Here is a 25,605-nt window from a genome sequence, read left to right as displayed (position 1 = left end):
CTAACACTGCAGCCTCCAAGGGGCGATAGCAACTCTTAAGACTTTAAGTTTGTTAACTAAGTCAACTTTTTCTGTGGACCAATCAGAGAGGAGAAATACTGAAAAGCATTCAAGAAGAAAGACAACCTGTCACTCACTGTACTTTAATATTTAAAGGAAAGACACTGCATTCTGTTCTCAGATAATACGCAACAGCACTTGTGTTTACGTCATCCAACAGGCACCCAGTTGGCTGATTTTTCTAAACCAATCATATCACAGAACATCATGACTGACGTCTCTTTTCAGTGTTCTTTGAGGTTATGTATGTGCTCACACTCAAACACACATACACGATGTTATTTTTGCAAAAATTAAGAATCCACTGCTGCAGCAGCTCAGGTTCAGCTCAGTAGAGTCTCTGGTCTCGGTGCAGCAAAGACCTTTAATTGCTTCAACAACCAACTCTGGATCCTCCTACGCGCAACATTAACTATTTCAAACTTAGTGCAGATATTCATTTAGGTGCAACACTACTCCTCCAGTCGCCTTCAACATCACAAGTCCTGCAGGTTTTCTTCTCCAACAAGAGCTGCCTCCTTTATCACCATGGCTCGTCACTACTGTGGCTGTGGTTCAAAGTCGCTGCACAACAAAATTTAAAATTGTTTATATTACACATTGATTAAAAGTACAGGTGAAGAAGTTATGATACAGGTCTTTAAATGTCCAGGAGGTATGTAAGGATGAACATAGTCCAGTCTTGGAGGTCACCAGCACTCAGCAGCCAGAAAACAGTCCAATATGGACACCAGATTAAGTCAAAAAGAAGCTTCAGGTGAGGGTTCCACACTAACAAAAATCCACCAGGACTGTCAAGAACATGCAGAATCTGCCAGGAACCTTTGGGAGCTTTAAAAACCCATCAAAAATGTTTTAAACCTGTTAGACCTTAACAAGCCTAAAATTACTTTACAGTTTCAAATTCTTAAACTGTCAGATCATCAGAAAAGCCTTCAGAAATGTCAGAAACCTACCAGAATACTCACAACTATTAGAACTATTATATATCCAGAACCCTGGGAATCCACCAACAATCAGGAACCTGATCCAATTTTTGGACTACATTTTATTGCTCTATCTAAACCTTTAGACCATAAATTATAGGAACCTGTCAGAACCCAGCAGAGCCCTTTAGTTTGTCCAAACCCTTAGAAAAATGACAGGAACCTGTCACATTCTGCAAGACCTATAGGATTCTTCGCAATGCATCAGGACTGTCAAGAAGCTGTCCAATACTTCAAGAACCTTTAGAAACCTTTTAAAGTTGTTTTGAACTTGCTAGACCGCTTAAGCACAGAAAAGAACTATACAAAGTCCAGCACAATAGTTGTGTATCTGTGTTTAGAAACCAGATCATCAAAAAGTCTTTTAGAACAATAAGGATTTCAGAACTCTTTCAGAACCTCTAGGAATCATCAACTGTCAGTTACAACACGTAGACATGTACCAAACCTTTAGACAAATAACAGAAATGTGAGAACCTGTCAGAATATGCAGGAACCTTTAGAAATCCATCAGAACTGTTCAACAGAGACTGTTGGGGACCTGTTGGAAGCAGAACTTTCAGAAGCCCTTTACATGGCAGTAGGCCTCCAGTGAGGAAAAGACAATGTACATTAACCACAGGCTGAAGAACAGGCAGGTGGTGAGGATCTTGGGGACTCGGGGTCCACCAAGCTCCCCTCCGATCTCGGGCCGGCGGCGATAGATGAGGACGGCAATGCAGATGAAGGCAAAGATGGTGAAGAGTGTGACAGAGAAGGCCAGCGTGCCGGGGTCAACCCTGAACTCCTGGCCCTTGGAGTAGTGGTAGATGGCAGCGATGGACCAGGCCACGCCAATACCCAGAAAGACATTCACAGCATTACTTCCTGTCACGTTGCCGATGGAGGCATCAGCGTATTGGTCCTGGGTGGCTGCCACCTTACTGGCAAAGGTGTCTGAGGGAAAGAGAAAGTGGAGACGAGATGCTTTGTTTGAGATCCATCAAGTTGCTACAAACTGTAACAACACTGAACTGTTGTGCAGTGTTACATCATAGTTGGGTATTTTCATAAATTTTGAGTTAAAACTTTACCATACAGACTTTGGGTGATGGGGTTAAGGAAAGAAATTCTGATTCTCATTTATTGTACATTTGCTTTGGACAAAAGCATCTACCAAATGAATATGATACATTGTCCTATAATTGAAAGTGAGGACAGTGGGGCAGATTTGTCTCTGACCTGGTACAGATGTGCCCAAAGCCACGAACACCACAGCTGTGACAGAGTCTTTCAGGCCGACTGTGCAGCCGAAATGTGACGCCAGGTCCCCGATCACAGCCGTCAACATGCCGATGACTGAGATGGAGACGACGAAGCAGGCCCAGCCGTTCCAGTAATCAGTGGGAGGAACGAAGGCAAAAAGAAGCTTCCAGAAGACGGTGAGGAAGTGCATGACGTAGTCGAAACAGGAGGGTACCTTCTCCTCGCCATCATCGTCGTCATCATCATCACCTTGGCAGGAGATGAAGGCCAGAGCCAGGAGTCAATACTGATTCAAATTTAAAGCTTGGGCGAGTTAATCTCTGTTTTTATGTAATCTTCTATTTTTATGAATGCCAATAATGCAGCCAGTTTTCTTTGCTACACTTTCACCTGTTCTAATTTTACATATTGTGTGTTTGTTTTCGTTAAATTGGCTTATTGACATCAGGTCAAGGGACAACAGTTGCTAACACCGGCACATTAACAGTAATGTCGATCAATGTGCATTGTCCCAGTAAATAAAACAAACTACAAGCTGAAACTGGACAGTCAAACCTCCCGAGTTTGGTTAATGTCAAGTTCTTACCAGAGCTGACTGTGATGGCTTCCACAAACTGCTCTCTCCAGCTGTTAGTCCCGATCACCAGGGCCAGGTTGGTCTTTTTAAGCAGTTTATCCACGGTGCTCTGGAAACGACACAGTGAGTCACTAAACAATAACATGTTTAAAAGCCCGGAGTCCTGCTGATTCTGCTACAAATGATCCCATTAGTTTGGTCACCCATCTGATTTTCAGTTTGAGAACTGATAGCATGTGCTTATTTTGATGTTTTAATAAATTATATCTAACAAAAATGATCCCACCTTGAACTCGTATGACTCTTCTATGACAACCTCCAGTTTGACGTGCTCGCCCAGCATCGGTCTGCCCATCTCTGCGATCCGCCTCTCTTCCTCCTCCTTCTTGCTCAAAAGCTCCTCACCCCCCTCCTCTGAGAGAGAGAGAGAGAGAGAGAGAGAGAGAGTTTGATGGGAAGACACAAATGGTGAACAAGGATTGCAAACAACATGGAGGATGGGATGGATGGATGGTCGATGTACAGAAACTTAGGAATAGATAGGTGAGTGAACACATGAATAGATGGAAGGACTGGGGTGGTGATGGCGCAGTTGATAAAGCACATCCCTTTGTGGGAGACCTGGATTCGATTCCTACTGCAACACATCCACCAATGTGTCCCTAAGCAAGACACTTAACCCCTAGTTGCTCCAGAGGCGTGCGACCTCTGACATTAATGGCAATTTTAAGTCTCTTTGGATAAAAGCATCAGCTAAATGAGTAAATGTATGGACTAATGGGTGGGTATAATGAGTGAGTGGATGGGTGGATGGAAGAATGGACAAGGGCAACTAGCTAGACGGATGGATGGTTGGACGAATAACCTTAGACTAAATAGATGGGGGGGTAGACAAATGGATGGATGGACCTCTGTCTATTCGTTCCTAAGCCTCCTTCATTCATTTACTATTCCCTACACAGTAGTCCATCTTTCTGTTGGATGGCAGGATGGATGGGTGATAAGATGGATAGATGGATGGACATAGAAACTTAAGCATTGAGACAAACAATTTGGATGAATGGAAGATAATAATAATAATAATAATCCTTATTTGTAGAGCACTTTTCTAAAACAAGTTACAAAGTGCTTTAACAAGTGTAAAGAATAATACAAAAAAAACAAGATAAGAGCATGAAAACATTGAAAAGACTAAAATACAGATTAATATAAAATTAGTAAAATACAATAAAATAAAAGGGATAAAATAAAGTCAAATAAGATCGGGAAAGGATCTCCTATAAAAGCATGTTTTAAGAAGGCACTTAAAAGAGTTCACTGACTCAGCCGACCTGATTTCCTCGGGCAGGCTGTTCCAGAGCCTCGGGGCCCTGACAGCAAACGCTCTGTCCCCTTTAGTTTTCAGTCGAGACTCTGGAACAGACAGCAGACCTCTGCCCGAGGATCTCAAGGTACGTGCTGGTGCGTATGGGACTAAAAGGTCAGAAATATAACAAGGCGAGAGGCCATGAAGAGCTTTAAAAGTGATCAATAGAATTTTAAAGTCAATTCTAAAACATACTGGGAGCCAGTGTAATGAAGCTAAAATAGGAGTAATGTGGTCATATTTCTTTGTTCTGGTTAAAAGCCTGGCAGCTGAGTTCTGGACAGTCTGGAGTCGATCAATAGATTTTTGGTTAAACAGGTGAAAAGGCTGTTGCAATAATCCAGGCGTGATGAGATGAAGGAGTGTAAAATGGTCTCGGTGTCCTTAAAAGTTAACATAGATCGAATTTTTGCTATATTTCTAAGTTGATAAAAACATGATTGAACAAGCTTTGTGGTGTGCTGCTCGAAATTTAAATTACGATCAAACCAGACACCAAGGTTCTTTGCCACAGGCTTAATATGATTTACTAGGGAACCAGTAAACCATCTGCTGAGACCCGATGACCAGGATTTCTGTTTTGTCTGAGTTCAGCTGGAGGAAATTATTTGACATCCATTTTTTAACTTCACAAAGGCAGTTGTTAAGTGAACTCAGCATTCCAGGGTCTGTGGATCTGACGGGCAAGTATATTTGTGTGTCATCAGCATAAATATGAAAAGAAATGCCATGTTTATGGATAATATGTCCAAGGGGAAGCAGATACAAGGAAAACAAAATGGGTCCTAAGACCGACCCCTGAGGCACACCATATTTACCAGGACAGAATGAGGAGACATAGTTGTTTACAGACACGCAAAACTTCCTATTTGACAGGTAGGATGAAAACCATTCTAGAGCAGTACCAGAGATCCCCACCCAGTGCCTCAGTCTGTCTAACATGATGTTGTGATCAATGGTGTCAAAAGCAGCGCTAAGGTCCAGGAGTACCAGGACTGAGCACATACCATCATCAGCAGACATTAAAAGGTCATTGGTGATTTTAAGCAGGGCAGTCTCAGTTCTGTGGTACTTCCTAAAACCAGACTGAAACTTTTCAAATATTTTGTTATTTTCCAGTACAGTGAGCAGCTGTTTGGACACAATTCTTTCTAAAATCTTTGCAATAAAAGGCAGTTTTGAAATTGGTCTAAAATTATGTGGGAGGGAGGGATCTAAACCAGGTTTCTTTAAAAGTGGGTTCACGCAAGCCGTTTTAAAATAATCAGGGACACAACCAGTAGATAGGGAAACTCAGCTATTTAACCTCAGTGGGGTCGTTTGCCAGGGTCATCGATACCGCTGGTTCGTTCCTTGTTGCTGTAACGACAGTCGTTACAGTCATGCGTTTGTGTCGTGGTTGTTTAGTCTCCCCAATATACAGGTCTGTGCATTCCTCACTGCAGTGGACCGCATACACTAGATTGCTTTTCTTGTGTTTGGGTGTGCGGTCTTTGGGGTGTACCAGCATCTGTCTTAGTGTGTTCTTGGGTTTAAAAAACACAGGGATGTTATGTTTGTTGAAAATCCTCCTGAGTTTCTCTGATACTCCAGACACGTATGGAATCACAATGTTGTTGCGTTTGACCTTCTTTTCCTCCCCTGTAGTTTAGTTCTTCTTGGATCTTGTGGCTGTTTTCACAAAGGTCCATTTAGGGCAAACGACCCCACTGAGGTTAAATAGCTGAGTTTCCCTGCCAGTCAGTCAGAACTGAAGAGGGACGAAACGTCTTCCAGTATCTTCAACCAAGTCCAGTTGCCCTTGATTTTAACCTTCATTGGATAACTATGACCTGGGTGACTGAGAATCTTCATGGACATGTAAATGGACGCATGGATAGCAAGATAAACAAATGGATGCATAGATGAATGGAAAAATGATGACTGGACACAGTGGTGGAAAGACAAATGAACAGATGAACTGATGGCTGATCTGAGGACAGATGGATGTACAGATGAACTGATGGATGGATGGATGGACAGATGGTTGAATAGAATGGATGAATGCAATGGAGACTTGGATAAATGGATGGATCACAGAACAGATGGATAGTTGGATACATACATTTAAGGAAGGATAGATGAAAAAAACAGATTTGGTGGTGGAAATAAAGACTGATGGAAGGTGGCAGATGGACGGACAGACGTGCAGATGAAGTACCTGTGATGTTGATGATGGTAGAGGGGGCGGGGTGCTCTCGTCCCTGGACCTTCCTGTAGATGTCTTTGCCTGAACAAGTGAAAAGAAACTTGATTCTACTGAAATCGGACACCTGGTCGCAGCACCTGAACCAGAGAAAGTCATGACACATCACAGCCTCCACCCAACAACTAGATGAACATCTTGAAATGATTTGAACCAACAGATAAAGTCATAAAATCTGAAAGGAAAATGTTTTACTGGAATTTAAATTTCACCATTAGGTGTTTTTAAGATTCAAATCTTTGTGGCATTTATTCACTTCCATACTTCTGGAATCCAGGAAAAAAAGTAATGAAAAAGCACTGCTCCTAATAAGGATGGTTTAAATGCAGGACAATTTCCACATGCAATGTACTGTGTGTAAAACTGACCAAATGAAGATGATTATGTTAAATTACAAGTCTAAACCATTTTAATTCTGGAGGTTGAGGTCCATATAGGAAGTACATAAATCAGTATAGAAGTAACGTCTGTTCTCATTATGACTCGCAGGAAAAGGACAGTGTTCTGGACTCACAGTGCTCAGGGCTTTGTGGTATTTAAGAACACGTCACATGCAGTTTTGTTTGGCGTAAACTCCCACACTCTGTGACAAAACCTTCAGAAGTTCTCCGTAGAGCAGTGGAAACACTGAAGGTTCCTCGGAAGCTTTCACAAAGACTTCAGAGACCCTGACGGCTCTTCCAGATCTTTCTACCACACACAGGTTCTCTGATTGTAAGCAAGGAACACTAATGTTCTTAGTATGAACTCCTGCTTTCACACAAAGATCTACTGAATGTTAACGTGTGCTCTCAGATGTTCTCATCAGTTGACATCTGTATAATGTCTCAAATGGGACATCATATCAAAGACAGGCTCTCATTCAACACACAGGTAGAGTCTTTTTCTATTTAAAAAAATATATATTTCTGTTTTTATTGGACAGATGATTGTGGAGAGGCAGACAGGAAATGAAGGGAAAGAGAAGGCTTTGACACCACAAAGTTCTACTTGTCCCCACCAAATGTTTGGTTCTAGAGTCTTGGTGAAATGTGTCGCAGGGCTGGATAGTTTAACCACAGTTCTACTATTGCATTTATTTTTAGATTAAACTGATTGTGTTTCATTCATGTGGAATTTCAAATCAATATCAGACACATTTTAAAAACTAAAAACACGCATTTGTCACCAATATTGAGACTAATTAGTCTCCATAAACTAGTCGCCTGCTACCAGTTCTGATCCAGCCAGGGATTTTATGGTGGACATTTTGTATTTTATGGAGATGTAAAAATTACATTTTCCCCAAGGGGGTTAATAAAGTAATACTATTTCTTTATTTGTGCTTCCACCGAGGGATAAATGAGAGCCAGCTGAGAGGTTTCACTGTGACATTAACACGTTGCTTTAAGTGTCAAAACACTTTAAAGAAAACGTTTACACCACAGAGAGGTCTTACCATACAGCTGTTTGTCTAGTAAGAAATCATACAAAGAAGATAAATGAACTCAGATCAACAGTTAATATTGTTGCCACATTAAATCATTAATAAATGAGACAGAATGTAAAGGACCAGTGTTTGGTTTCACCTACCTGTTTTGATGAATCCACCTAGAAGTTTAGAAAATATGAAACAAGAATTCAAAATTTGCTCTTGATTTAAAGTGAATCTTTAAAACATGAATATGTTTTAAGGCAGAAAAGACAGAAAATGGATAAATCTGACCAGCTTACCGACTTCATGAAGCAACATAGCTGAAGAGAAGAAACAGACGAGAAGGAAATGAGAGAAATGAAGCAGATAAACAAACAAGCAAGAAGACAAAGAGGAGCTCAGAACAGCTGGAAACTGTTAGCTGAGTTTAAGAAAATGACTTTATATATGAGAACTCTCCAGCTCACTGAGAATGAACCTGTGTGTTAACAGTTACACCAGATTTCAAATGTCAAATCATCATCAATCAAATCAGGTCTGTAAAACCACACATGAACAGGAGCCTGAACATAATGAACATCAAACGAAGCAGGAAACATCTAAAATCCATCCCTGTTAAAGTCTGTAAATACTGCATACTGTCAAAGCTGGGGCTTCTGGAGGATGTTTAGTCAAACCAAAACTCTGTGAGATGAAAACACACACAGGCAGGTTTAATACAACGGGGATAAACAGAGGATATGTGTTAACACAAGCAGACATGTCCCAACCTGTCCAAAATATGTCCCGCCATGTTCCAACCAGTCGTAACTGTTCCTCTCCTGTCCCAAAATGTCTAAACCTGTCTGAACATAAAAGTTTCCCATTCTATCAAAACCCATCTATACCTGGATAACCTTTCCTAACATGTTCCAACCAGTTGTAACCAGTCACAACATGTCAAACTGTCCGACCATTTCCAAACCTCCACGCAGTCCCAATCTGTCCAAACTTGTGCAGACCTGTCCCACGTTGTCCTAATCTGTCATAACGTGTCACACAATGTGCCATCCGGTTCTTACTATTCCCATCCATCCTGTAAAAACAGGTCCAGACCTGTCTTTCCCTCCATGCCCCAGTTAAAAGTATCCCATCCTGTCCTAACCAGTTCTAACTTGTCCCCACCTTAACCAACTACTCCAAACCAGTTCTTGCATTCCCAATCAGTTCCAAGTCCCAACCAGTCCAAACTAGTCCAAATCGAACCTGTCCTTACCGGTCTTAACATCTCTTGACTGGTTAGTTTTTCTTAACCAGTGCTGACCAGCCTTAACCAATCCTAACTGATTCTAAAACCCTCCAAAAATAGCTCTGACCAATAGGAGGTCAGCTGAAGGTGTTGTGAAGGAGAAGGCAGCGGAGCGACAGCAACAGGAGCAAACTGAACAAAAGCAGGAAAAGAGCGCCTCAAGGTAGATGAAGGAAAGGTCAAAGGTCACCAGGGAGGTCAAGGTGCCTTTTCGCACCTGTCCATCTCCGCCTGTTCCAATATGGCTCCTGCAGCTCTATGTAGAAGCTGGCCTGCTTATCGTACTCCTCATGGTCAATTATTCTAACGGCTATGGTCTTCCTGCGGACGAAAGAGTACAGACAGTGGGAGGGGAGGTCAGGGGTCATGCATTAGTTCACCAACACACATTCAAACACACACATGGAGGCCGACAGACGCAATCTGACAGGACTCCGTCATCACAGCGTCTAAATCACAGTGGAAACACCATAACAGGGATGAGGAGGAGATGACATCACCTCACCTGGCCTGCAGGGAGGAGGGATCGAACCCTCGGAGGTTAAAGTCACAATGAAGGAAATATTATATTTGAAATGTCCGAGGAAAAAATATCTAAAACAGATTGATCGGTGATGGTTTTCCCTGTGAGGCCTTGAGGTGAGTTTGGACTGACAGAGTTTAAAGGTCATTAGTGATGTGGGTGGGGTTAGAAGGGGGCGGGGTTACGGCACAGGAAGGCGACACCCCCACCTTTCCTCCCACTCATCTCCAGCATGCGAGGCTCTCCGATCTCTAGGAAGAAGTTCTTGTTTTTCTCATATTCTTCATCATCAATTATATTGATCTGAATAGCTTTGCTGAAACAGAAGAAAACAACAAAGGTTGCAGAAGGAGAAGTGTGCCGAGGTCACAGAGAAGCAGGTGAATAAGAGGAGGATGGTGTCAGAGACCATGTTGGAGGTGGTGATGCACTGACTGCCTTAGTGCGTCAGGACAGAAGAATGGTTGTTGCAGTCAGTGATGTTTCACTCTAACTTGCCTGCAGTGTGTTTCAGTTACACATAGCGGGTACCAGAAGCCAAGATGGCGCCCTTTCTTTAGCTTAAAGGTTGTTCACACAGCGCGTGCTAGAGGTCCTTATGGCTCAGAAATGTTTGACCGTTGACGCTGAGTAAACCTGCAGTGCATAAATGGGCCCGATCTGAAAGGCCAGATCCAGAATGTGCTGGACTTGAACTGAACCAGTCTCTTCACAGTTTTGGTCTCAGAGACTCTATTTGGACTCGGGTATCAGGCGTCTGGACACACAGACCTGAGACCTTGTTTACAGTTGGAGGTGGTCATTAGAGATTAGCGATGAGTTTCCTGTTCAGCCCAAAGCTTGTTTAGGTCACTGCTGATTCAATGATCCAACATGAAGAAAGCTGGTGACACAGTTTGTTCTGCCTTCGAGTGTTGGAGGCTTCACTGGGCTGCAGGCTACAGCAGCCCTCATTGGCCAGATCCACAGAGTGTGTGTGTGTGTGTGTGTGTGTGTGTGCGTGCGCACCAGCAGCGTGGAAACAGAAAATCGCCTTGATCCATTTCCATGTTTATTTAATACCAGCAGATTGATGGTTGGGGGTTTTGTCTCTGTGACTCCAGGACACATGATGTATCCTAGTTTTAGAAAAGCTTTCACAGAACGTTAGTGCTTCATGTTTTATCCGTCAAACCCAAATTAAGAGACGTGGAACATGGACGTTATTTGGTTCCTTCAGAATAGGAATCTCTATCCCAATGAACGTCCTGCATTTTAAGGTTTAAACATCCCTTCACTGATTTTGTTGGAACCAGTTACATTTGTGATTTTAATCTTAGTTTACATCTGTACTGATCAACAACTTCAGCAGAAAAACTGTGACAAAGAATATTTAGACATGTGTCCTGTTTACAAAATAATAAACTGGAAGAATTCACATGACATTATTTTAGAAATGACTGTCTCATTTTCATTTGAAAAATAATATTTAAGAAGTTATAATCATGTGGATCAAACAGTAAACTGAGTTCACTTCTTTGAAGTGTAGGCGACACAAAGCTGATGAAATCAAGAGGCGACTACTTCGCTATTTTTCAAAGTAAACAAACAAATCTACCAACTCAGGAGTTTCTTGTATCCTGACGGTGGCAGACATGAGAAATGAAATGGAGATGATAAAAGTATTTAAATTAAACACAACAACACTAACAGGCACTGAAAGTCGCCCAACTCTCAAGAAAAACTCCAGAGGTAGCACACTCTAAAAACTAATTCAGGGGACCTTTAGTCATAATATATATATTGTTGTGAAATAAAAAATCTACTTCTGAGATACTGTTAGACTTTTTACTTGCAATTGTTGTTTTACTGAGCTTGGATCACACACATTATGCCTTTTGATTCAATATACTATCATGACTTGTCAGAGTTTAACATTTTCAGTTAATCAAAAATTAAATTTTAAGTTCTGTTAATGTAAAATACAATTTGACGACGTGTAAACGGCCCACACTTTCCCTCTCCTTCATGTGCGGGCATGTTCAAGGCCAGACGAGTGACTGCAGGGCCACAGCTGAAACTCATTAAAGGCAGGACAGAGCAATCTGGCAGGGGGCCTAAAATTATTGCTGGGGGGTCAGTTCTGGCCCGAGGGCCACCTATTGCCGACCACTACATTAGGTCTACAGTGGGTAAAGAAATCTGCCGACCCCGAAGACTCCAAGAGGTCTCTTTTTTCTGGTTTTAGCTCGGCGTGTACGGTAAGTGTCAAGGGCAGCGAGTCTGTACAAAAGCTACATTTTTAATAAACAGTGGCATTTCTTCCTCACACCATCATTGACCGATGGTCAATGCAAAGTTGCTGGGTAAGAGCCAACAACATCATTCTTTGGTTCAAATAATTCACAACACAAATGCTGATCAAGCTGATAAAATCAAAGCCTGAAGCAGCAGATTTGATCCTGTTCATGATTTTTTAGGTGGCAGTTTGGTACATTGTATGTATAAAATTGTCAAAGTCTAAGTAAACGTGCCAGAAAAACAAAACCAGGAGCTAAAAGGCTCTGCAGAGCTACCAGATGATTTAATGTTAACATAAAAAAATACTGATGAATGCAGCTTCATGTGCAGCGTGACAGTCTAAACTCCACAGAAAGTCTGCTTATCATCTCTGTAGTTTTACAAGAGTCCAGTCAGTTTTCTGTGGAGGGAAACAGACAGAAGTTGAAATAAAAAGTTTGGTCGTGTTGGAGTGGCTGCCGGCCAGCAGCGACCTCCCCTGTGGTCGGCTGAGAGGAATCGGCTGCAGTCATCTGTCTGCTTTATGGGCCGAGGCCTGGACGATGAGCAGGATGCTGCTGCTGCTGAACACAGGCTGCCCTAATAAGGAAGGGAGCTGCGTGATGTTTATCCGCCCAACACACCAGGAGCCGAGCCGGTTTGGACTAACAGCACGACAAAAGACATCTGAGACACCGAGCTGGAAATCACCTCGCACTCACAGAAGAATGGTTTGACAAAGGATGCAATAAAGAGTCAGAGCGGAGCTGTGGAGGAAACAGACACTGAACTCTGCAGCCAGTCAACAAACATCCAACAACCACTTCATCCCAAAGACGTGGAAAAAATAAGAAGAACCACACTTAAAAGAAATTAAAGGAGTGCTCCACTCATTTAGTCTGTGGCTGATATAAAGTTCAGACTCACGAGAGACTAACACACTGCAGCCATGCTAGCAGCTCTGTGAGGACGGGCTCAGACACGGCAGTACATTGAGCTGAATGCTAACATCAGCCTAATGAGCAGTAAACGCAGTGTGCAGCTGAGGCTGATGGGAATGTTACCTGTCCCTGGATTTATTATTGGATTGGATTTCGGGTCTGCTCCACCTAAAGAGTTCTGTGTTTGGGTCCAGATCCCATTACAATAACACTCTATTAGCTTTTTATTTCCTTTGCCACCAAACTTATTTTAATTTCAAAAATTTCATTTATTTTAATGTTCTATTTATCTATTTATGTTACAGATACATTTGTTAAATATTAAATAAACAGGAAAATGAAGTTGTAAAATTAAATAAGCTGAAAAAATTGGAATAAAGTTTTAATTTAAAGAAGTTGACTAATTAACAAATTATATCTTGTTTAAGAGTAAAATCAACACGTTGTGGTGTTACGGGTAGTGGGTTGGATTATTTCGTCGCTGCAGTTTGAAATAATTTGAAGCAAATCTGAAAAGGTTCTGCACTGAACTGCTTTTCATGAAGGTAACTAGGAACACCTTCGTCTGTTGGCTCCTGACCAATCAGACGTGACGGATATCAGTTCCCTGCCGGAGCTCTGATGGAGCTGATCAGCAGCAGCTCCGTGTCAACCTGCTGTAACCTGATCGGTCCTCATCAACAGCAGCTCCTGTCACACAGAGCAGCTCTGTTCAGACCCAAAGATCCTTTCTGAGAGTTTTGGAAGAAATAGGAAATAGGAATGTGAATAAAAATGTGACTTTTGAAAACTGGCTCAGAGTTAACTCTGTGCCACCTGCTTGAGATAACACAGAACACTGCAGAACCAGAAAGGAAGTTTTTCCTTGCCTCTGTCGCCTAGTGCTGCTCTTGGTGGGAACTGTTGGGCTTCTGTAAATATCATCACAGAGTACGGTCTAGACCTGCTCTTTTATGAAAAGCGCTGTGAGATAACTGTTGTTGTGATTTGGCGCTATATAAATAAAATTGAATTGAACCTTGATGTAAATCTAAAGTTTCATAAATTTCAGCTTAATTCAGTGTACTTTTCCAGAGCTTATAATCATGAGTTGTTCTGACTCAAAGTTGAAATTAGTTCAATGAATGAAACTGCAGTGAGTTCACATAAATCGGGAAATCGGGTAAACCTCCCAACATGCATTGTTTCAGAGTCAAAGACCCTTCCTGTAGTTTGAAGAAAACACAAATGATATCCACCTGCTTTTAATTAATGAGGGTTGGCTAACTAACAGAAAGGCCTCTCTGTATGATACAACACACTTCAACCGCAACTGATCACACAGCTGAATCAACCCAAACTAAACAGCAGACTGCATTAGTTTTAGTAACGTGTTCCTAATAAACGGACACTGAGTGTAAATTTCATACTTCTGCATCTATTTTACAGCAGTGTGAACACCTGCTCTGCTACTGCAACACAGGCAAATATGAAACAGGAGAAATTAGAAATTAAGTTTTGATATTAATACTCTATACTTACACTAATATTGATAAGTGAACATCTGTGTATAAAATGGTCCAGCTGGTGAAGCAGTCTGTATCAGACGGTCCTAACTGGCAGACTCAAGCTGATAGCTTGATCAGTCTATATAAGGCTCACTCTGTGTAAATGTAGGACAACGTCCTCATTAATAAACGGAAACGAAGAAGGAGCGTGGCACCTTTTCCATTTCAAGAAGCTGTCCGCTTCCTTCACAGCCAGCGGCCGTGCTTATGCTCTGGAAATAAACGTGTTGTCATTACATTCCTGCTGCCCGCAGACATGGAAATAGTTTGCCTGCTGCTATGTGAGGCATGTAAACCTGGAGCTAGCAGTCACATGACCGCGTGGAGGTGGAGCTCCGGGAATAGGAAGAGCTTTCATTAAATAAATCCTTGTTCAATATGTTTTATCACACAGCCTGCTGCAGATTCAGTCCAAAATGACTGCTGGGTATTGATCCTCAGTGGTTTTACTGTAGAAATCAGTTGGCACCAAACGTCTGATCAGATTCTGTGCTTTTACAATTTCTGTGACTAGATAGTTTCTTAAAGTGCAAAAATGTACAGTTTGGGTGTTGGTGCCAAAACTCAGGTCTTGTGTTTGGTATGAAAAAACATTTATTTACATTAAAATAAGGATAAATCACTACATACGCTGTCCCCGTTCATCATGAGCTGAACTCAAAGATCTGAGACTTTCTCTATGTACACAAAAGGTCTATTTCTCTCAAATGTTGTTCACAAATCTGTCAAAATCTGTGTTAGTGAGCACTTCTCCTTGCCGAGATAATCCAACCACCTCACTGGTGTGGCATATCAAGAATGTGTACATAGAGAAAGTCTTAGATTTTTGAGTTCAGCTCATGATGAATGGGGGCAAAAACGAAAGTGTTACGTTTATAATTTTTGTTCAGTGTAAAAAACTGAATTAAGAGTCTGAGAATCAGCTAAATCGACACACAACCACAGATCACGACTACATTCTGCGCAAAATCTGGGAAAAAAGTGAAACTGTATCTCTGCACTCCTGCTGTGACATGTGTTTGACCAACCTCCTGTTAGCTCATTACATTAACCAATCACACACTTCAATTAGGGCTGGGCGATAAGGCCAAGAATGTAATCACAATAAAAACAATCCAAAACATATCAAATCATTATTTCTTTCAAGATTAAAGGCTGATTTCTGCTCCTGTGAAAGTTAATGTGGTTTTAAACTTTTCTTTCTGGTCAGAACGAACACTTGACGCCAAACAGTGGATTGCTTCACAGATCTGAGGCAGAACATTCAGAATTAAAGCTGCAATCAGCGTTGGCCGGCCCTCGCACGTGTAGCGCAAAGAGGTGTGAAGTGGCCGCGTTGCAGATTCTGGAGCTCTGCCAGTGCGGCTGTGAATTTGCCACGGGCTTCGGACGGTGTACAAACGTGTTAATCATCACTTTCTGTGTCCCTTTGTGGCTTTATATAGCACTTCGCACTATAACTTAACATGCAGATGTGTTCGGGGTGGGACTGTTATGAAGCACGTAAAGTTTGGTGCAGATGTGAGCATGTACACTGAAGTTACAACAACTTCCTCTTTCATGGCAAATCCTGAATTTGGACGCCACGCCATGGGCACGCCGTTTCACAAAAACTCACTGTTTGTACAACTTTGTAAAAGAAAGAAAATCTGAAGTTGGTCGGATAAATTCTCTAGGAGTTAAAGTATGGAGGATGTGTAAAAAAAATCCCAAAATAACCATAAAATTTCAAATGGCCGACTTCCTGTTGTGTTTAGGGCATCGCTCCAAGAGGCTTTTTGTACATCTGGACATGATACATATGCCACAGAAATTTTGTATATGTAGGTAAAACGTGCTGCTTTGTTGAAGGTCACTTCCTGTTGCCAGTAGGTGGCGCTGTGACTATTGGTGAATGTTGTCTTGTACATGTGTTCAGGGCGGGACTCTTATCAAACATGTAAACTCTGGTACAGATGTGAGCATGTACAGTCAAGTTACAAGAACTTCCTGCGTCATGGCGAAGAGTTTAACTTTGCCACACCGTTAACTCCGAAGTCACGAGTTTTACAACATGGCTTCATCAATGCGTTAAGGGTTTTCTGGGACAGTTTTGAATTTGATATGGCCAACCTGCTAGGAGTAGTCCATCATAGCATAAAACTTGTCATTTCCTGTTACCAGCAGGTGGCGCTATGACTTTGAGTGAATATTGGCATATGGATGTGTTCAGTGCGGGGCTGTTATCATATATGTCAAATTTAACTTACTGCATGCTCAGGTCACAAATGGCGCTAAATCACCCAGGGAGTTATGTTAATTTTGGACGATTCTGCAGTACATTAATTACGTCCAGTGCCAACACTGAGTATCTATGCAGGAAGAAGTGTCCTTTTATGTACTAATGTTTTAAACCGGTTGAGGCAGATTGCTGCCTACCCTGAGTCCAGGTTCTGCTCAAGGTTTCTACCTGTTAAAGTTTTTCCTTGCCACTTTGGCTAAGTTCTTGCTCATGGTGGGAACTGTTGGGTCTCGGTCTTGAACTGCTCGATATGAAAAGTGCAATGACATATTTTCTGTTATGAACAAGCGGTGTATGAATCAAATTGAATTAAAGTGGAGGTTGCGTACTGTTAGTTGAACAGTTGATGTTACCGTTTTTAAACTGTAATCATGATATCTCCACAGCCGTAGAGCCATAATTAGCATTCATGTCACTGCACGTTGTTGTGCCCATTCAAAACATGTAATTTAATATAATCGGAGGTGTGGCAGAATATTCCATTCAACTCCATTTCTGTGTCAAAAACTGTCATCAGCACGTCCACATGGGACATTTAAAAAGCAACTTACAAATGGAAACCCATCAGGACGATAGAACCATGTATGATGAATCATCACTGTTGACTAGACATGTTACTTAAACATCTTTATTTTCTCTCCCAACCCCATGTTGATTCAGGGAATGACTTCTTACATATGAACCCCATGCTCCTGTGTTTGGACTGATCAGGCCATTCTTAACCTACACTCACACACTGAGACAGATAATCTACTTAATTTATTAATTTGACCATTTTTTCTAAATTTCACCTAACAAAGAACAATGAGGGAACTAATCATCAATTTGTAATCAATCTTGTCAGAAATCATCCTCTTGAAATCCTACATTTTTTATATACAGTATATACACAATGACATTAACAAAGACTCTAATACCCAAAATACCTTGCAGAGAAATTAAGGAAGTGTGCAGCCCCTTCAGTGATTTGATTTTCATTATTTCTGATACTTCATTATTCAGGACAGGAGATTTGTGATAATTTGTACTTACAAGATTTCATCGTTCTCAAACTCCAGGACTCCATGTGTGTCCTCAAAGTCCTCCCCGCCTCCTTTAGCCGTCCCCTCTGTGGTTTTGTACGGCACTACCACAACACCGCGAGCTCCCGAGGACCGGATCACCTTCACCTCCATCACCCCAATGCTTTCACTCACGGTTACCACTGGCTCCTCAAATGTAAAGATCCCTGCGTGGTCGTCATCAAAGATGGTGACTGTGGCTGTGCACGGCAGACCTAAACCCGCAAGGGCGTCCATGTGGTTTGCCTCGCACGTGTCTGAGCAAGCGCCCTCTGATATGACCTTCACATTGGTAAGGTGAACCAGGAAGTGCTCGTCTTCCTCAAAGATATCATCATCAATAATGTCAATGCGGATTTCCTTTTCAGTCTCGCCTGGTTGGAACACAATAGTTCCTTCAGTGAACTGGTAGTCTGAGCCGGCGTTTGCTGTGCCGTCTTCAGTCCGGTAGTCCACTGAGACCATGTTTGTTAGGTCTCCACCTCGGCGCACCACGTTCAGAGCTACACTGCCACAGTTCTCCAGACACTGGTAGGCACCAGGGTCGAAGAACACCTTGGAGGAAAAATTGTTCACTGAAACCTCGGAGCAGATATCGTGCTGGGTGGCTCTCTTGGCTTGGTCAGCAGCATGCTTCTTCAGGACGTTGCCTGCTCCTGTCATTATCCTGGTCGCCTGACAGCGGTAGAAAGCCCGACTCTTCTGTTGCTGGGTTAAAACTTGGTAATTGGCCAACTCCATCAACTGCTCCATCTCCTTGTCAGGATGTTTCTGTTTCAGCTCCTTCAGGATCCTGGCCACCTCTCTTCGGGCCTCTTCGTCATCCAGCTCCTTCATATCAAACCCTGTCTCCTCTCCATGGGAGTTGAGAATTCTCCCGTCCATTTCAATGTCAACCTTAGAGGGAGGTTCTGGTTCTCCCTCTGTTTCAATGATCATTCCTTTCCGCTTCCCTGCTCTATATCGTTTGTACATGTACTTGTAGAATAGAAGTCTGCGGTCGGCCACATAAGCGAATCCAACACAAATGGGGAAGAAGAAGAGTGTGAGAAGCCCCTCCCATATCTCAACAACACCTGGAGAGAAGACGGCCAGAATCAGGTAAAGCCAGGTGTATGCAAAGACACTCCAGGTGGCGGTGACGAAGAACACCCTGAGGTGCTTCACCTTTCTTGTTTCTCCATCAGGAATGACTGACACACAGAGGCCAATGATGACAAACATGTTGAAGGCGGCACTTCCTACAATGGTGTTGGGACCCAGCTCACCGGCGTTAAAGTTGTGACCGCAGACCTCCACGACTGACAGCAGGATCTCTGGGGCGGAGGAACCCAGCGCCATCAGGGTCAGGTTGGACACAGTCTCGTTCCAGATGCGCACCGTCGTGGTGATCTTCTCACCATTCGGTTTCTTGATGGTGATCTGTCTCTCCTGGGAAGTGATGACCTCGATGGAGGCCATGAAACGGTCAGCGATAATAGAGACACCCAAGAACATGTATGCCAACCCCACAAAGTAAATGGCGGCTCTGGCGAGGCGGTCAGTAAAGGCTGGGTTTACTGGCTTCCATACTGGCAGGATAACGCCTTCAATGCAGTCGGTAGTTCCTCCACATTTGGTGTGGTTGCTGAGTGTGCTGTTGGACTTGAGGGTCAGAGCAGAACCTCCTGCTGCAAAATATGGAAGTTCAATTGAGATGATGAACGTAAAGAAAAGCAGCTGAAACCAGGGTGACGAGGTCCTGGCTGGGCTCATGGTGACACTTGACCCTTAAACCTGTAAGACACAGAAGGACTTTAGTACTTTTTAGGTTTCTGGGTTGAGTTGAACAATATTTGAGGGAAATAGGCTTTTTGTGTACATAGAGAAAGTCTTACATCTTTGAGTTCAGCTCATGATGAATGGGGGCAAATACAAAAGTGTTGAATTTCTAATTTTGTTAAATTTTGTTATATTTGGAATTGAATGGGCTTGAATGGGCAACATAAACCAGCAAACTTCACTCCACTTCTCTTAATCACAAAGCAAATTCTGTAAATTCTTTCCTTCTTTAGGATCCAAAGCTGCTTGCATACTGCCCCGACAAACGGCGACCGACTCAAACTAACACCAACTGTTTGATCAATGTGCGCCAAGAGTTTGACCTGTTTACCCGGATTGGTTAGAGTTGTAGAAAGTTGGACCAATGTGGCCCTTGTCCAGCAAATCACAACATTCTGAGAGGGTTTCCTTGACAACTATGCCTATATTTGCATGCAGAACGTCAGCGCGCACGACTTTCTTTGATGTCAATGTAGGTTAGCAAGGTGTCCATTACGCGCTCCTCACTCTCTAATTGCAAACGGACCCGTTTGTGAACAGCCCCTCCACTTCGTGCACAATCCGAATCAGAACATGTGCTGAAGGAATCGAGAAAGTGATTGCCCTCTGCGGGAGTTCGCGCAGCATGTTAAAGCTGTAACGCCTAGTATCTTGCCCATACGTCTACAGCCGTTAATGTTTTACACCGGAATAATCACAGTTGAAGTGTTTGCAGTTTATTAGGCCTGACAAAACGTTATTATAAGCAATAAACCTTGTTTATATTTGGAAAAAAGACTGTATTCAAAGTTTGTAGTACTTGCCAAAAAGACAGGGTATTGCTCAATCAGTCCTTATTACCAGTTGCAAAACATTCAAGCCAATACAGCCCATATAGCCAATGCAGTTTAGCACTTTTTTTGCACACACAAAACTGATTCCACTTCCTAAAGGTTCTCAAAATGAACTGATTTTAGCCATGAACTTTATATTTGAGTTGGTTATGGCTCACCCAGTCCTTTCAACCTGTTGAAATACCTTTTAAAGGGCCAATACAACCAGTAACAAGTAGCTGTCCACTTGCCAAAAAGTGATTGAAGCCTTGACCTTGTGACTTAAATAAGAAAAAATAGACAACAAATGTCTGTCTGGGCAGTGTTGAACTGACGCCTGGTTTTCTGAACTTTTTAAAGACTGAAACCAACTACTGCAAACTTTAGGATGTTGCTGTTAGCTGGGCACTGAGCAGTGTGCAAGCAGCTTATCTGTAAATGGTACTGTTGTGAATGCTCAAAAACAAAATGTTAATAGTGGTTTTAACTCATTTTAACAACAAACTTAATATAATTAGAAACTGAATCCAGTGTTCAGAGACCACACAGTTTTAAAAAAAATAATGTGGCACTCTGAGTGTGAACTGATCTGATTAATTGAATAATTGAAATATAATCAATAAGGTTAATTAATAATGCAAATAATCAGTAGCTGAAGCCACCAATTATATTTAATTTCTTACCTTACAAACAAAATCTATGGATTTTTCCTTTCATAATTAACATTAATTTTAATTAAAATGTTTTATATGATACGTTTTATTTTCTGTGATCCTTTGCTGTGAATGTGTCTTTTGTTGACATTTGTCAAAAATCATATTTTTCCTTAAATGATAATTTAAAACAACTGTTTCTTAAACTCACATTTTAAGGATACAATAAAAATAATTTTGTCCTTAAATATATAACATCAATATACCATATAATATATCATGTACTGTATTGTTATATAATGCCCTATTATACCTTACAGTAACACACATCAGACTATTTAAAGCACTGTGTTGCTTTTACTGTCCTGCAGTATTTCACCAGATGTGTCCTCAGTGTGGTGAAATGAAGCCTCAGTAGTAAATCAGAAACCTACCTACTCAAACTGTTTCAGTGTCTGACAGAAGAAAAAATCCCTGAAGGACGTTTTTTATCAGAATCTCCACTGAAGAGTTTTCATGGTGGAGGCAGAAACACTGAACAAACTGCCACTGCTCCTCCAGTAAAACAATAAAAGCCTGTCGGATGATGTGGAGACGAGAAACAGAAACAGTCTGATAATAACACTGTCACCACTAAACCACCACACTGCCGTCTGTTCAACTGTATAACTGTGGTGATCCAACTCTGCTTTCATCTCCTCCTCCTCCTCCTCCTCCTCCTTCTTCTTCATGGCTCTCTCTCACCACTCTCAGCTATCATTTGAATCCTATTTGGAGTTCATTATCCTCAACTCCAAACTGCATAAGAAGTCATCTTGCGCAGCTTTAGCTTTACTTACATAAGTTAAGTGACGTAAGTGACCTTTTCCTAAGTACTTTTGGCGCAACAATTCACAACATTTCAGAGTTAACAACGTGCGTTTCACAAGGTTAACCACTCATTTTATTTTAAGTCTAACCAGACGTTAGTTCTTGCTAACTTGACCACAGAGCCCTACATGTGCCACCCGCCTGTCTCAGCCTGTCAGCTGTTGCAAGCAAACATGAAACACACACACATAAAATGAAAATTAAATGCCATCTAGTAGCAAATAATACACTGCTCAAAAAATGAAGGGAACTTAAGTCACGCATCAGATCTCGATGGACAAGTTAAAAATCTTTACTGTAGAAAAATTATGACTGAGGGCCAGATTCAAAATCACACCAAAGATCAAAGTAAAATAAATTTACTTACAGGCTGAGCCAACCAAAGTCCAACTGCTGTCACTTCATGTGCACCAAAACAGGTGACATTATCCACTTGAGTAAAAGTGTGTTGCACTAGAAGTCAGTTAGAGGTAGAACCTCTCCGCACATGTGGCCGTTGCTCACTTTGCTTAGTTAAGTTAATGTTGCCCGACAATTTAGGTAGTAACGTGGTTACTACCACTAACCAGTGGCTAACCTGTGGTTTTAAATGTTGTATCAAGCCTTTTTAGAATAATTGTAATAAAGCGCTATTTTTATTCACACTCTTTCACACTTTCTTTCCCAGCAGCTCCAGTCCTTGATTATTTCAATAAAACATTTGGTTCACTGTAAAAAGCATCTCTGTCTTGCCTCAGAAATGAGCATGAGTGCCTTTGTTTATTATCCAAATAATATTTACAGGTTAAAGGATTTCCTTGGGTGAAGTCGTTTCCCATTCTCCAGATTTTGCGCTCGCTACACTTAGCATTAAAGAAGGTAACATTGGCATTAAAAAACTTGAGTGGAAAAGATGTTTGTGGATAAACAGCCTTGATGAATAAACGCTGCTGGACATGAAGCAGTGGCTGAAAATAAAGCGCTGAAAGCATCAGGTGGATGAGGAGGCTGTGACCCTTCTCACATTAATGAAAGGTCTTTCATCGTGTTCTCCACATGGTTTCCCATCTTTCAGCTTCCTCAGCGCGCTGTTTCCACCTTTTGGTTTAAAGCAGACTCCGCCCTTATCGTTTGCTAATAGTAGCTTGGCTGAGGAGAAGGAGTGAGGAAATGTTTTTAATTACAGAACACATACACTGTTAAATAAAATTAAGTTTGTTCTGCAGTTAAACGTGACCTTAATTTACATGAAACATTTGAACTCGGGTCTGCTTTCTAAGGAAATCTTTTGTTTCTGTGTGTAGGAGTGATGAACAGACTTTATAGACGGCAGGTTTGCATCCTTCTGAATCACGGAGGTCTGTATGAGCGGTCAAATTATGTGTGCTGTGCATGTTGATTAACTTGGCAGCAGATGTGGTTCAGGGCTGATCCTGGTTCAGACTGTCGTGTTAACACATAATTGACTTAAACCTGCCCCGATGCTTGAGACGATTGTCTCTGCACTCTCAGGTGCTCTATACCGAGCTGCGTTTAGTGTTTGAAAGGTATGAATAAAGTTGTAATTGCCTTACCACTGCAGTCCAGACTGAAACATCACCGTCAGAGACAATTAAGTGTCAAAAGCCAATTCATGCTTTCCTTCTTCCCTTTCAGCCTTAGTGACAGTCAGCCTTCTCAGTGCCACTTCAGACTTTACTTTAGGAGCTTCATACTACCAAGTGTGCAACCGATCTGCTACACTGAAGACGAATAATGGGGATTACCTTATACCAACATGGTGGAGTAGAGGCCGAGTGTGTACAAGTGTGCGTGTGCCATCTGCAAACTTAACCCTCTCATGCATGAATTATTAAACACTATCTAGATTTTTTTTAAAGATTGTTTTATTAGTCAAAATTGGGCCCAAATACAAATCCATTTCCATTCCCCCCCACAAATTCTGCTCTATTTTTAAATGATTTAACTGTCCCTGTATGTGGACACGTCACACTGGACAATATGGAATATTATTAGTTTTTAATAATTTATTAGTTTTTTGTCATGTTATCCTCTTTAAGCTTAATAGTTGAAAATTAACAATAAAACACATTTCAGGAACAAGTAGAGTAAAAACACTCATGGTGGTATTTATAACACATGTATGCAGAAACTCAGTAGCATGTTGTTATCCTCATCTCATCAGTTTTAACATATCAACATCCAACATGAAACAGATTACATAGTTCTACTTAAAACTGATTTCTTTACAGTATGTGGGACCAATACTTATTCTTATTTCTTGCAAAGAATATTCCAGATTAATTTATTTATTATTTTATCTATTTCTGCAGTATAAAATATTATTTGTACAGTTTTCTCCAAAGAGCCAGGTCGGACTTATTAAGCTGCTGGCTGAGCTGAGCCGATGTGATGATCAAGACCTCGTCTAAATCTCCACTAAACCAGAACTGTCCTGTAAGAATCGGCCAGCCTCATGAAGCCACCTTGAAACTCTGTAGGTTTCTCCGGACAAGAAGCTCCACATGAGACCAGTCAGATGACGTTAAACTGAACTCATCCTGTCTGATGCAGGAGAGACTAAATCATAACAACACAACAAAAACCTTCAGTGCCTCCGAACGCGTCCTTGTGCTAAAAGAAACTATGATCTGTCAACAACATCATCAGCATCAGAAGACGGTCAGCGCTCAGCTGCAGTCTGAGCTTCAGAACACAGTCGCCTCTAAAACAGCTGCTGTGGACGCCACTGGAGGCGGCTCTGAGTTTAAGGTGAACCTGCTGCAGACCGTCCAAGGTTTCATTTATACATTAAAATGATTTTAATACACTTTAAAAATGTAAAATACGTCTTCATGTTTGATCTTATGAAGACTGCGATCACAGTCAAACTGTGATAGTACAGACGAACTGACAACGTATGAACTCCAATAAACAGCAATATAATGACTATAAACATTATTACTAATTACTAATACTCCTACTTTTGTCCTGCAGCATTCCTCCATCACTGCAAAACATCAGGAGTATCATAACTTTTGTGCATCAAGATAACTTCCCTGCAACGTTATTAGATTTTCTACAGGAATTCACAAACATTATCTTTATTACCACATGACATAAACTGCATCACAAAATTCTTATGACTTTACTACAACTTAACTACTACTGCAACGCACCTGCATAAATGCCAGACTCCTGTCACATTATTACCTCTACATCAGTACATAAACTCTATGACCACATCACTGCGTGACATTAGATCTGCACTCAACCGCACTGTTGCAACATCCCTACAGCATCAGCATCAGTCAGCCATATCACATCACTGACTTCATTACAGCTGCTGCAACACTACAGTATTACTGCAGTATTACTGCAATACTACCACAGGACTACACCAGCTCACTACATTACATCACTTCATCACAGATAGCTCCTCTCCACAGCTGGACAGATGACTTAACTCGGTGAAATCTGCTCCTTTTTGTCCCTTCTGTGAGCCCGTACTCACCTCAGGTCCTGTCGCAGCAGCAGCAGGAGAAGAGAGTGGTTTCAGGAGGGAGAGCCGCGTCCGATAACCGCTCTAAATTTAACAGAAACAGACATTGTTCTAAACATGGCCGCATAGCTGCTGCGGGCTGCTTATCGTCCCTCTCCCAGCGGGCCATGGCCAT

At 41.7% G+C, this 25,605-nt stretch overlaps 1 protein-coding gene across 3 annotated transcripts; it reads right to left on the bottom strand.

Moving 5' to 3' along the window:
* Positions 1-127: 127 nt before the first annotated feature.
* On the bottom strand, positions 128-25,605 carry slc8a1a (solute carrier family 8 member 1a). Of its 3 annotated transcripts, XM_038714772.1 has the most exons (10): positions 21,514-21,711; positions 17,765-19,569; positions 9,914-10,020; positions 8,193-8,213; positions 8,052-8,069; positions 6,435-6,503; positions 3,155-3,282; positions 2,878-2,977; positions 2,268-2,540; positions 128-1,982 (listed from the first exon to the last, which is right to left on the bottom strand). In XM_038714772.1, exons 2-10 carry the CDS (start codon positions 19,546-19,548, stop codon positions 1,606-1,608), a joined length of 2,877 nt encoding a protein of 958 aa, XP_038570700.1. In that variant the 5' UTR covers positions 19,549-19,569; positions 21,514-21,711; the 3' UTR covers positions 128-1,605. The 3 variants fall into 3 exon arrangements, with proteins under 3 accessions (XP_038570700.1, XP_038570699.1, XP_038570697.1); XM_038714771.1 differs by lacking the exons at positions 8,193-8,213; positions 9,914-10,020; positions 21,514-21,711 and adding exons at positions 9,399-9,502; positions 25,443-25,605; XM_038714769.1 differs by lacking the exons at positions 8,193-8,213; positions 9,914-10,020 and adding an exon at positions 9,399-9,502 and having other exon boundaries at positions 21,514-21,710.

The sequence above is a fragment of the Micropterus salmoides genome, unplaced genomic scaffold (assembly GCF_014851395.1).
Source record: "Micropterus salmoides isolate LMB-PRFRI ecotype aquatic unplaced genomic scaffold, ASM1485139v1 Ms_hic_scaffold_12, whole genome shotgun sequence".
In the NCBI taxonomy this organism is placed as follows: domain Eukaryota; kingdom Metazoa; phylum Chordata; class Actinopteri; order Centrarchiformes; family Centrarchidae; genus Micropterus; species Micropterus salmoides.
The sequence above is the reverse complement of the archived record's forward strand: the minus strand, read 5'-3'. Positions and strand labels throughout refer to the sequence as shown.